At 44.9% G+C, this 12,456-nt stretch overlaps 1 protein-coding gene across 1 annotated transcript; it reads right to left on the bottom strand.

Moving 5' to 3' along the window:
- Positions 1 to 251: 251 nt before the first annotated feature.
- Positions 252 to 4,037, bottom strand: LOC149282438 (uncharacterized). Its single transcript, XM_089498154.1, has 2 exons — positions 4,004 to 4,037; positions 252 to 1,564 (listed from the first exon to the last, which is right to left on the bottom strand). Exons 1-2 carry the CDS (start codon positions 4,035 to 4,037, stop codon positions 675 to 677), a joined length of 924 nt encoding a protein of 307 aa, XP_089354280.1. The 3' UTR covers positions 252 to 674.
- Between the last annotated feature and the right edge of the window lie 8,419 nt (positions 4,038 to 12,456).

A 12,456-nucleotide genomic window follows, 5' to 3' on the forward strand; every position in this document is an offset into this window, starting at 1 on the left:
GAAGGCTCTGATTTGGAAATATAGCTCTCTCTGTGTATCCTGTATGTTTGTGTGTGTATTTGCCTCTGCTGGGCAATGGAGCTGAGGACTGAGTAGAGAAGAAAGGTTCAGTTTGGGCAAATTCAGAACTTCTGTGCATCAAAGAGTCCAGTGTGTTGAAATACCAAAGAACTTTATTAAGAAAACATAGAAATTCAGTTTTTAATCCAGAACTGCCCACTCCAATCCAAACAATATATTTAAACCCCAAAACCTAAAATATCACACTCTTCCAAATGTAGCCCCCACCTCCAATTCTCACAGTCTATGCCCCTCAGGTAACAAGGCCCCCTTTGCCATTCCCACAAACTAGCCCTTTCTTTTAATACCGGACTCCAAATTTCTTCAACCAACATCCCACAAATTCCAAAAGCTATCATTCCCATAACTCATATATAACAACTCCCAGCCCCCCAACTACCTAACCAATACCACGACCCACAATTTACAACCCAAAGTAATTATCGACATATACTGTTACCAATAAAAACCCAAACTTAACAAAATACAACCTTAAAACATAGACATATAGATAGACAAAGCTTACAAACAAAATCACAAAGGCCTTTCCTTAGCACCACTTGAATGAAAATATATTTTTTATATTCCTTATTGACAAAAAGAATATTAGTTCACTACTGGGATTTGTGTGGCTTCTCTCCCTTGTGGACTTTCTGATGTGTCACTAGACTTGACCTCTGAGAAAAACATTTCCCACAATGCTGGCATTTGTACGGCTTCTCTCCTGTGTGGACTCTCTGATGTGTCACTAGGTATGACTTCCAAGAAAAACATTTTCCACAATGCTGGCATTTGTATGGCTTCTCTCCTGTGTGGACTCTCTGATGTTTCATTAGGTCTGGCTTCTGAGAACAACATTTCCCACAATGCTGGCATTTGTATGGCTTCTCACCATTGTGGACTCTTTGATGCATGAAAAGGACTGACTTGTAGGCAAAACAATTCCCACAATGCTGGCATTTGTATGGCTTCTCTCCTGTGTGGACTCTCTGATGTGTCACTAGGATTGACTTCCAAGAAAAACATTTCCCACAATGCTGGCATTTGTATGGCTTCTCTCCTGTGTGGACTTTCTGATGCTTCACTAGGATTGACTTCCAAGAAAAACATTTCCCACAATGCTGGCATTTGTACGGCTTCTCTCCTGTGTGGCCCCTCTGATGTGTCACTAGGATTGACTTCCGAGAATAGCCTTTCCCACAATGCTGGCATTTGTATGGCTTCGCTCCTGTGTGGACTCTCTGATGTGTCACTAGGTCTGACTTTGAAGAAAAACCTTTCCCACAATGCTGGCATTTGTATGGCTTCTCTCCTGTGTGGACTCTCTGATGTGTCACTAGGCTTGAGTTCCAAGGAAAACATTTCCCACAATGCTGGCATTTGTATGGCTTCTCTCCTGTGTGGACTCTCTCATGATTCAAATGTTTTTCTGTAAAGAACGACAATGACAGATAAGACTGAAAATCAGAGTTAAGAGAGGAGGGTGTTACCCCACAATTTAGCCCTCATTAACCCCTCCTTATTAAAGATGAAATTAAGAAAGTTGCTGTAAGTAACCCAAGCATGACCCTGCTGCTTATGCCCCTAAATCCATGTACTGATCGTATTCTTACTCATAGGAGCTAGCAAAGAATGGGGACTGCCTTGAGGGAATCAGTGGAAGGAGATAGTCAAAGGACTGTTGCAAAAATATTCTATTAACCATGTGCAAAAATACTTTGATTGACAGGTGTCATCATATCCTGTGAGACTGCCATTGAGTCCCGAGTCAGAGCCAAGACATGATGCAAGCTAACTGCAGAGGTTCCTTCATGCTGTTTGGCACCAGGAGATGACTCACAATCAATACAGTATGCAGCTCACATGTGGATTGGTGTGGATTGCACTGGAGTTGTATGTACAAGAGATGGTGAAATTGATGGAAGTCGGAGAGGAGAGCTTGCAAATATTTGTATTATTTTGCAACTAAAGAGAGAAATTCTCCAAGGATTTCAATGAAATCAACTGTGTTTTTGACTTATTTTTCAGTGTGGAAAGTGGTCAGTGCATTGCTAATATCTATATCTGGACATTGGCTTCTGTACTCTGCTATGTTATTGTTGCGCTGTATCTGGGAGCGTCACCCTCAGATTGTGCTGTATATTGGCTTTTCAACGCGATTGGAATTCAGAGCCATGATGCACCTGAGAGCCAGTGTGCTAATCCTTTTTTTCTAAGATATTTGTACCAAGCAACCATTGCATTCAATTTGGTTTCAGACCATTCTTCCCCCCAGGAAACATTCTAAATCGATTTAAACCTTTTTGAACACTCGGTTTCTGCCCTCAAGCAACAATTACAGTATAAATATCTGCCCTGGATGGCTGTTCTTTGACGTCAGTCCAATTACAGACAGACAGTCTGTTGGTTTACATGGTTAAGAATCTCAGTGCTCTCGCCAACCCCACTTGTCACAGGAGCTCCTGACTTCTCTTCCCATTTTGAACCCTCAGCAATTGGAATCCAGATCCGCCTAAGTAAAGTATTATCATTATGAAAGTCTTACATCTCTTGACCACTCCCAATTGTTGTCTAGTTCTTCTGCATGTGTGTGAATGCTTACATGTGTGTGTGTGTGTGTGTGTTTTGCTTTTCCCCTAAATAAAATATAAAAACCTATTTCAAATGCATTTGGAGTTCTGTGTGCTTCTGGGCCTGGTATAGTTGGGCTGAATCCCGAGGTCACTCTTGCCCCAACCAAACTATATCTCTCTTTTCAGCTAAGTACTAAATTCCCCTAAAAGCATTGCACTTGTGGGTGTCCTACCCAAACACAAGCATTTGGGATAACAAAGGGCCTCTGGAAACAACCATGGACCTAAGCAAACTCAGTTTGGACAAAAACATTAGAGAAGAAGGAATTTTTGTGTCGCCTTTCCTCTCTTCATAGACATTGCTGATAATTGCTAAATAGAACCCCTTAATATCCCTGAGAACAAGGGCCTGAGCTGTGTTCTCACCAGTTCACTCAATCCAGTTCTTAAAATCTGTCAGGTTGGTGGCTGTCTCCCAATCCCCAAGGCCCCTCTCCTGGCCCTTCCCAGAGGACCCTTCCTCTCCGCACAGAGCTAAGTGATCCTGGCTTTGCTCCTGCCTTCCCCTCCTGGCTCCCAGAGGCCTGATCCGTTTCCCTTTCTCCCTCCTCTCTCCAACCTTCCCTCTTGCCCATCTGCACTGCTTCAGCATTTCACCTTCAGCATCTCCCCCCTCCCTTTCTATTTTTCACATTCCCTCCATCTCTCTATCACAGACAGAAACACAGGGTGTGTGTGAGGCATAAAAGGGACACTTTGAGGCCCATTTGTTGAGAAAGGCAGGATATACAATATACAAATAATGTATTAGGAAAGGCAGAACAAGGGGGCTGGGACCTGGATTCAAATTTTGGCGAGGGTCAAATGCCAGAGAGGAGCCTTAAAACAGCTTTAAGACATCTCCAAGACTGGGACGGATTACTCTTGGGGATGGGGGGGGGGGGGGGTGACATTGCCTCCCAGGGGATCTCAGAGGCAATCCCACATTGTGTCACCTTAAAATATGGAATACTTGTATTATTATGCAGTCTGTTTACAGTGGATCGAAGAATGGATATGATTAAGATATAATAAGTTATTAAAAATGGAAAACACAAAAAGGTTTGGATAAGAGCTCTTCAACAGTGGAATATACTCCCTCAGAGTTTGGTGGAGTCTCTTTCTTTGGAGGTCTTTAAACAGAGGCTGGATAGCCATCTCTTGGGGATGCTTTGAATGTCTATTCCTGCATGGCAGAAGATTGAACCGGATGGTCCTTGTGGTCTATTTCAACTCTTTGATTCTATAATTCTAAAGGGGAATCATAGCACTCTGAATTATGAAAGGGGCCTCAGTCTTCACAGGAAGGGCAATGGATTCAGGTTCCTTACCCACAAAGGCCAGATTCTCATAATTTTCTATCATAACGGAACTGTACATATGTTTCTGCTTCTTTGTCAATAGTTTCCATTCCTCCTCGGTGAAATATATCGCCACATCCGCAAAGGTCACCTGCAACACAAAATAGCCCTCATCCAGAGAGTGACTAAACAAAAGGGGAGGAAAACACATGGTGCATTGCAAATATTATTTCAATACTTCAGAATTCAGTCCAGGAAATAAACTTTAAATTCTGTAAGCAAGCAAAAAGCTACAGCATTAGAGATCCAGTTTGTCTTGAATCCTTTCAGTATAATATACAATATAATAAAGAATATAATTTAGGCCATTTCTGAGATATTATTGATTGATTAGGATACTGACTATCCCAACATGTATAGTACATTTAGTCACCGATGAATTATAGTGCATTTAGCCATATCTCACCTAATTTCAGAGGCAAATTTCATTTTTAAAAAACAGTTCTGGGGAGTGCTCTGGGTTTGAGGGCCACTGGGCCCACCTTCAATTTAGGTCCAGAGATATTCTTCTATAGCCCCCAGCATTTCACAGACGGGGAAAAGAAGACACATGTGGACAAGCAACACCAGAAGGGGATCAAGATGGCCAATGAAGATCACACAAGCGAGGAAGGGTACAGTAGTTTGCTTGTGCATCCGACTCCTGGCAAGGGCTAGACCGTGCCACCTTTTCGCCTCCCCTCTCCCCTCTTTTGAGTTGATGGGATGCACACTATTTTGAACTTGTAACACATTTTGCAGCAACTGAACTGACCTGAGAAGAAGGGGGAAAGTGGGAGGAGGAGAGAGAAATAGGACATTTTCAAAGCCCCTGAAAAAATGAGGTGACAGAGGATTAACCAGGACTCTCTCTGCCAAACTGGGACAGTATGTTCTCCGCTTGCTTTCATGAGCCAGCCCAGACACAGATGAAACGAATAGTCAGGATGGCAACTTACCAAAGAGCTGCTGTTCCTGGGCAGCCTCATTCTGTTGGAGCCCAACTCCCTCCGCTTGGCCTCTGTGTCGGCCATTAGGTGGGCAGTGGGTCCTGGTGGCCCTGCACTTGGTCACTTCCAGCAAGAGAGGCCCCAAAGCCGTATACAAGGAGGCTGAGATGAAGTTCCTGAGAAAAGGGACCAGGGTTAGGATTGGCTTGGCAAGAAACCCTGCAGCACTCAAAGACACAGAGAACAGCATCCTGCTGGTGACATACGCAGGTGACATATGCCTCCTTTGGGCCGATGCAGAGGTGGATATCCCCTTTCTCCGTCTGCACCAAACAATGCCCCCTGGACCTAGCATAGATACTCCATGCCTTCTTAGAGTGGAAGGGGATCAGGGGATGGGGAATTGGAGAGGGCCCTGGTTATGTCCCTGCAGCTAGATGTGAAAGGAGTGCTCCATAAATAAATAAATAAATAAATAAATAAATAAATAATCTGCTGAAACCTTTGGAGGTCCCCAGTGCTTTTCCTCAGCATCAGCCCCTTTCCCAAGAAGGCTGCATCCACACTATAGAAATAAAGTACTTTGGCACCACTTAAACCTTTCAGTGCTATGGAATCCTGGGATTTTACCTTTGGGCCACTTAGCCTTCGGTGACAGATAGCTGATGCCACAATGAACTACAAATCCCAGGATTCCATAGGATGGAGCTAGGACAGTTAATGCGGTTTCAAAGTGGATTATTTCTGCAGTGTAGATACAGCGTGAGTCGGTTTTAAAAGGATAGAAAGCACCCAATTCTTCTTTTTACCCTCCTAATAATGGTTTTCCTTTTAAAAATAAGTAATTTGTTTTAGTGCCTAATCCTTATTTTTGTTGTTATTTCTTTGTATGTTTGTTTGTTTTATTCGTGGTAATATGAGTTATTCTGGTCTGCCTCCTTCCTTCTTGCCTAAAAATCTCTTAATAAGGAAACTGGGGAGGCTTTTAAAACCTCCCAAAGGAGCCACTTTTGGCCTTTTTGGGGGGACTAGCCTCCTCTTAGAAGCCAAAGCCCAATGTTTGTGAAGAAGAAGAATAAGGCTTGTATTAAAACTATCCTCCCCATTTCTGATCCCTTTTAAAACCCTTGTTCCCCAGAAGGAGCAGAGCTGTGTAATAAGAAAACCCTCTCACAAAAGAGACACAAAAGACCCACAAAGAGACACACTTCCTTCCTTTTGGCCCAAGGAGCCTGGCCTCCTTCTGACTCTGGAGCCTCAGGAGAGAAAGAGAGGCCTCTGTTCAACTGAGGCTCAGAGAAGGTTCTGGAACATTATTCCCCACAGTCACAAGCAGCACAAAATGGCCACCAGAACACAAAATGGCCTCCTCTGCCTCAGCAGTGAAGCCTACCTCTTCCAGGCCTTGTCCTTCTCTTCTCTTCTCTTCTCTTCTCTTCTCTTCTCTTCTCTTCTCTTCTCCTCTCCTTCCTTCCTTCCTTCCTTCCTTCCTTCCTTCCTTCCCTCCCTCCCTCCCTCCCTCCCTCCCTCCTTGTCTTTTTTCTCTTTCCTTCCTCCTTATCTCTCTCTGTCCCTTTCTCACTCTCTGCTCCTCGCTCTCTCTTCCGCGCACAGAGCTAAATAGAGAGGCAGAAGCTCCTCCCCTTCTTCAGTCTGGCCAATGAGGGCAAAGGAGCTGGAAGACCCCGCCCCCTGCCCCACCCTCACAGGCTCCTCCTGCAGTTAATATGGAAGAAGGCAGGAGGGACTGAGGGGCCCTGGAGCCCCAGCCACACGGACACTGGCCAAAGGCACACATTCCCAAAGCCTAAGACCCATGAAATGGCAGCCTTATGCAGGGCAGGACCCCTCCTCTTTCTGGCCATGTGGATGATGGGAGATCCAGTCCAGGAATACACTGTAAATCCCATTGGCAAGAGAAAAGGCTACTACTACTCTCTGATGTCTCACTAGGTGTCAGAACCTGTTATTAAGATCAGTTATAAGGTTATATCTTTTCAGTTCATGTACATTCACTTGATTTTAAAACCTCCCAAAGGAGCTACTTTTGGCGTAGTTTGGGGGACAATCGTCGTCTCAGTGGCCCTCCTATTAGAGACCCCTCCTCTTTTGACCCAAATCCTTTATGAGGCCAAAAACCCCTTTGTTAGGAAGCGAACACCAAATATCTCAGGAAGGCTCTATATCTGTGAGGGTTGGAATCCTCTGATCAATGGTCCACATCCAAACGTATACCAAAAGTAGAAGGTCTATTGTAAGAGCATTGCAGTAGTGATCTGTAACACTTCTTTGCAGAGTCTGAGGCTTCAGAGGAAAATGTACACTTTAAAAATTATTATTATTATTAACCTTTATTTATAAGGCGCTGTAAATTTACACAGCGTTGTACATACAAAAACGCCCCTCCTTTCTCACCCTGCTAGTTCCCCACCCCAGAAACACTTAGCCAGGTCCCCATCACAACCCAGCCTCACTCAAGACATTTGCAACATTGCCAGCTAGTTGTCTAAGACAACACTCCAAAGCAGTTAATGGAGCCCCACTTAGAAACTAACACCAACTTTAATATTCTTCCCATATACAGTGGAGCCTCGGGTTACGAAAATAATTCGTTCCGCGGCCGCTTTCGTAACCCGAACGGCTTTCGCAAGCCGAATCCCCATAGCCGCTAATGGGGAAAAGCCGCGATTTGGTGTAAAATCGCGGCAAAAAGCACCAAAAGTTTTTTCGGGACCCGAAAAAACGTTCGTAACCCGGAACAATTATTTCCAATTGGATTTTTTCGGGTCCCGAAAAATTCGTAACCCGGGTATTTCGTATCCCGAGGTTCCACTGTACTCTCCACCCCCCCCCAACATCTTAGCTAACAGAACAATAAAGATCAGATATCTCAAGACATACATGAAGTGATTATATAGGAACTGAATATATACAGCATTATAACTGATCTCAATAACAGGTTCTGACAATATCTCCCAAGGCCCCCTCCCTCCAGGACCCCCTTCCACTCTTCCCTCAGTCTCTCTCTCTCCTCTGAAGGCCTTAAACTGCCAACTGCCAAGCGCTCAGGCAGAGGCAGCCTTTTTGTGTTCCAGTGGCCATTTTGTGTTCTGGGGGCCATTTTGTGATGTTTGTGACTATGGAGAATGTTCCAGAACCTTCTCTGAGGCCCCAGTTGAACAGAGGTATCGCTTTCTCTCCTGAGGCTCCAGAAAGAGAAGGAGGCCAGGCTCCTTGGGCCAAAAGGAAGGAAGTGTGTCTCTTTGTGTGTCTAGTCCTCTCCTTTCTTGGGAGACTCTGTGGGGCCATGAGATTTTTTTTTGAGGGGGGGAAATCCCAGAGAAACCATGGAACCTCAGAGTATGATCAAGATTACAAGGTTGTTTCTCAGGAAGGAGAAGCAAACTAGGAGAGGATACAGCCTTTTGCTTTTGCCTGAGCCTCTGGGAATAGGGTTGCCATAAGTGAGGACCTCCAAACCGGGACAAATGTAGGACAAATGTAGGGCAACATTTTCAAATGTAGGACACGTTTTTATAAAAATGGAGGACGTGCCAAAAATTGAGTTTTTTTTTTAAATGTTAATATAAATGCATGTTTTTAGGCATGATCAAAATGGAGGACATTTTGGCATTATTCTTAGACAGATGGAAGAACTGTACTTGCCCTCGGGTTCAACTTTACTTCTCAGAAGTGTGTACTTGGGCAAGGGACTGTGGTTTTTCTTCACTGCGCATGAGTTTGTAAAAATCAAAGCAAGTTACATTGGTCGTGCCTCATAGGCTTGTTGATATCAATATCATCATCATCATCATCATCATCATCATCATCATCACCACTATAATTGGCCAAGAAAGGCAGACTTGTTAGCATTCAAAGCACCATAAATACACAAAAAATGAACTTGCATATATTTAATAATAAAAAATAATGAAAAAATAAATAAAAAACAAGGCAGAGGTGTATATATTTGATAATAAAAATTAATGTAATAAAATAAAAAACAAGCAATAATAAAAATTAATGTAATAAAACAAAAACAAGCAATAATAAAAATTAATGTAATAAAACAAAAACAAGCAATAATAAAAATTAATAAAATAAAATAAAAACAAGCAATAATAAAATTAATAAAATAAAATAAAAACAAGCAATAATAAAATTAATAAAATAAAATAAAAACAAGCAATAATAAAAATTAATAAAATAAAACAAAAACAAGCAATAATAAAAATTAATAAAATAAAAAATAAAAAGCAATAATAAAAAATAAAAAATTAAATAAAATAAGTATTTCATATTTTTAAATATAATTAAAAAACCCCAAAATACAAAGGCAGACCTAATGGCCAGAGACTCAGCTTTCCTCCTCCTCCTCCTCCTCCTCCTCCTCTGGCCCAATTCTGCCCTGGCCTTCAGGCACCCTTCTTCCGGCTCCTTCGTCCTCCTCCTCCTCCTCCTCCTCTCCCCCTCCTCCTCCTCATCCTCATGATTGCTGGCGCGGGAGGAAGGGAAGCAGGGCAGGCACGTGCGCACGGAGGGAATTGGGGCAGGCGCGGGCACGGGGAGGAAAGGAGAGCAGGCGCGCGCGCGCAGAGGAAAGGAGGGCAGGCGCGCGCGCAGAGGAAAGGAGGGCAGGCGCGCACGCACGGAGAGAATTGGGGCAGGCGCGTGCGCGCGGGCGGAGGGAAGTGCCTGCCCCACTTCTCACCGTGCGCGTGCGCCTGCCCCGCTTTCCTCCTCACGCGTGCGCCTGCCCCGATTCCCTCCACGCGTGCGCACCTGCCATGCTTCCCTTCCTCCTGCGCCCTCCCAGTGGGGGCACCATGGCGGCGGCGCTTCTGCCGCTGAGGAAGAGGAGGAAGGCGGAGCCGGAGGAGGAGGTGGGTTGGCGCCACAGCAGCCGCATGAGCGGCAGCGGCAATGGCCGGAGCGGGCCCCCAAACTGGGAACAAGGCACGGGTGGGGGCCCAAACTGGACCGGGACCGGGAGGGGCCCCCCGAAACCGTGAATGGCATGGGGGCCGCCGGGTTATGGCAACCCTATCTGGGAAGGGGCCCTCTTCTCCTTTCTCCCTGGCTGTCTTCATGGAGGGCAGACTCCTTTCGCCCTTTGGACTCAGTTTGCAGCAATGGCAGTGAGCTCAAAAGAAGGGGAGAAATGGCAGCAGGAGGAGGAAACTGTGGCCTTTGAAGAGCAGCTGAAAAAGTGGGAGGGTAAAGAATGAACCGGGCAGGGGGGTCCCTGCCAAACTGGGAGAGTTGGAGGGTATTCAGAAGGAGCTGGGCCTGGAAATGGAGGAGAAGGGGGCTTGCAAAATGACATCCCTGGATGAGAAAGCTGGGTCAAGTCCATGAAATGAAATGGCCCAGTGAAATGGTGTCCATAATATAGGAGCCAGTGTGGCATAGTGGTTTGAGCATAGCTGGACGATGACTCTGTAATTCAGATTTGGAATCCCAGCTCTGCCATGGAAGCCCATTGGGGGACTTTGGGCAAGTCACACTCTCTCAGCCTCAGGGAAAGGCAATGGGAAAACTATTCTGAAGACATTTGCCAAGGAAACCCTGTGATAGGTCTGCCTTAGGGTCACCATAAATTCAAAACGACTTGGCGCCACTCTTTCCTCTGCAAAAGTGCCGCAACAACCAAATTGAGCAGCACTGTTGCAGAGCAAAAATGGAGCGCACAGAAGCGGCTCCTTTTTGAGGTGCACTTCTACCAAAGAGCCAATGATGGCACAGGTACGTTGCAGTTGCACCGCCCCATTTGGAGGTGGCACATCTGCAACATCACCGTTATGCGCCGTGTCTGGTGGGTGCGCTGCAGTTGTGGCACCCTCATCACTTGCAAGGGTTGCCATCTGTGTGGGCACTCCGCCTACCATGCAACCCTCACACGTGACCAGGGTGCCTCAAAGGCTTCTAAAGGCTTCTAAAAACAGATCAAAGCGGCTAACAGTAAAAGCACTGGTAAAACACAATAACAACTTGTCATTGTTGGGTCCCAAACCCTCCCAATTCCTCCCATCCACAATAAAATACAATTAAATTCTTAAACAATTATGAAAACAATTATTAAAAATAGGGCAGAAGCAGTTAGAGCAGTTGCTGAACAATTCAATTAATAAGAGATTGCTGGAATGCTAATCTGGAAAGAGATATGTCTTGATGAACTTTTTAAAGCCTTAAAGACTGGTGATATATCGGATCTCTTCTGGAGGCTGTTCCATAACTTGGGAGAAGTTCCTTTGTGTAACTGCAGAGAGCCTTGTTATTGCTGGCTGCAGTAAGTTTTTACTAGAGGACCTCTAAGTGTGGGGCAGATTGTATGGGAGAAGGCGATCCCGTAAGTAAGATGGACCCAAGGCATGGAGGGCTTTAAAGGTTATAACCAAGACCTTGTACTGTCCCAGGGAATTAATGAGCAGCCATTATAGGTGTGATATGGACACCTCTAGATATTCCAATGACCACTCTTGCTGCCATATTTTGGATTGGTTGACATTTCCGGACTAAGTGCAAGGGTAGCCCTATGTAGAGTCGTTGCGGAAGTCAAGACATGAGGTTACCAGCGCATGCATCATAGTTTCCATGTCCTCAGGTTCCAGAAAGAGGCACAGTTGGCATATCAACCAAAGCTGATAACATCTATCTGAGCTGACATCTGGAGCGACAGATTCAGGAGCACCCCCAAACTAAAAACATAGTCCTTTAGGGGAAGTGCAACCGCTTCCAGGACCAGTTGGCAAACCTCCATACCTGGACTAGGACCTCCAACAATCAGCACCTCCATTTTACCTGGATTCAGTTTCAGTCTCTTTTTCCTCATCCAGCCCATTACTGCCCCAAGACATTCATTCAGAGGGGAGATGCCTTCCTTAGTTGACGCTGAGATATATCTTGGTGTCATGAGGATACAGATAGCACCCCGCCCCATGCCTCTGGATGATCTCTCGCAGCGGTTTCATGTAGATGTTAAACAGCATTGAAAGAAAGCATTCTTAAAGTTGTGCATAGATGGTACCTCACACCATACAACTTGCACACATTACTAAGAACTCCACCTCAAGCTGTTTGAGAGGATGTAATACTAGAGGTACCTTCCTGCGCATGTGGTACGGTTGTCCAAGTGTATTTGCATTTTGGCACTCAGTAGTTAACTTAGTTTCAGAAATGAGTGATCAAAAGATTGTCCCTTCTCCAGAACATTTATTGCTTTCAGTGTATATTTATGAAAACAAGACATTGCACAATAAAGACATTATTGCATTTTTGTTGGCATTGGCCAGGACTGAAATTGCCAGGGCTGGGAAAACTGGAAAGGTCAATATGACTGATTGGTGGTCTCGATTTTGGGATTTTTAGTTTATGGGAAAGCTCACTGATCAATGTAGAAGGTTGCGGGGGGGAATCTTCCTCTGCCTTTTGAAGAACGATGGTCCCACTTATATGTGATCTCAACCACATTGTAGCAGAAGTGGCCTTCCTTTG

This window comes from Sceloporus occidentalis, unplaced genomic scaffold (genome assembly GCF_023333645.1).
Source record: "Sceloporus occidentalis isolate IW3139 unplaced genomic scaffold, rSceOcc1.0.p SCAF_114, whole genome shotgun sequence".
NCBI lineage: Eukaryota > Metazoa > Chordata > Lepidosauria > Squamata > Phrynosomatidae > Sceloporus > Sceloporus occidentalis.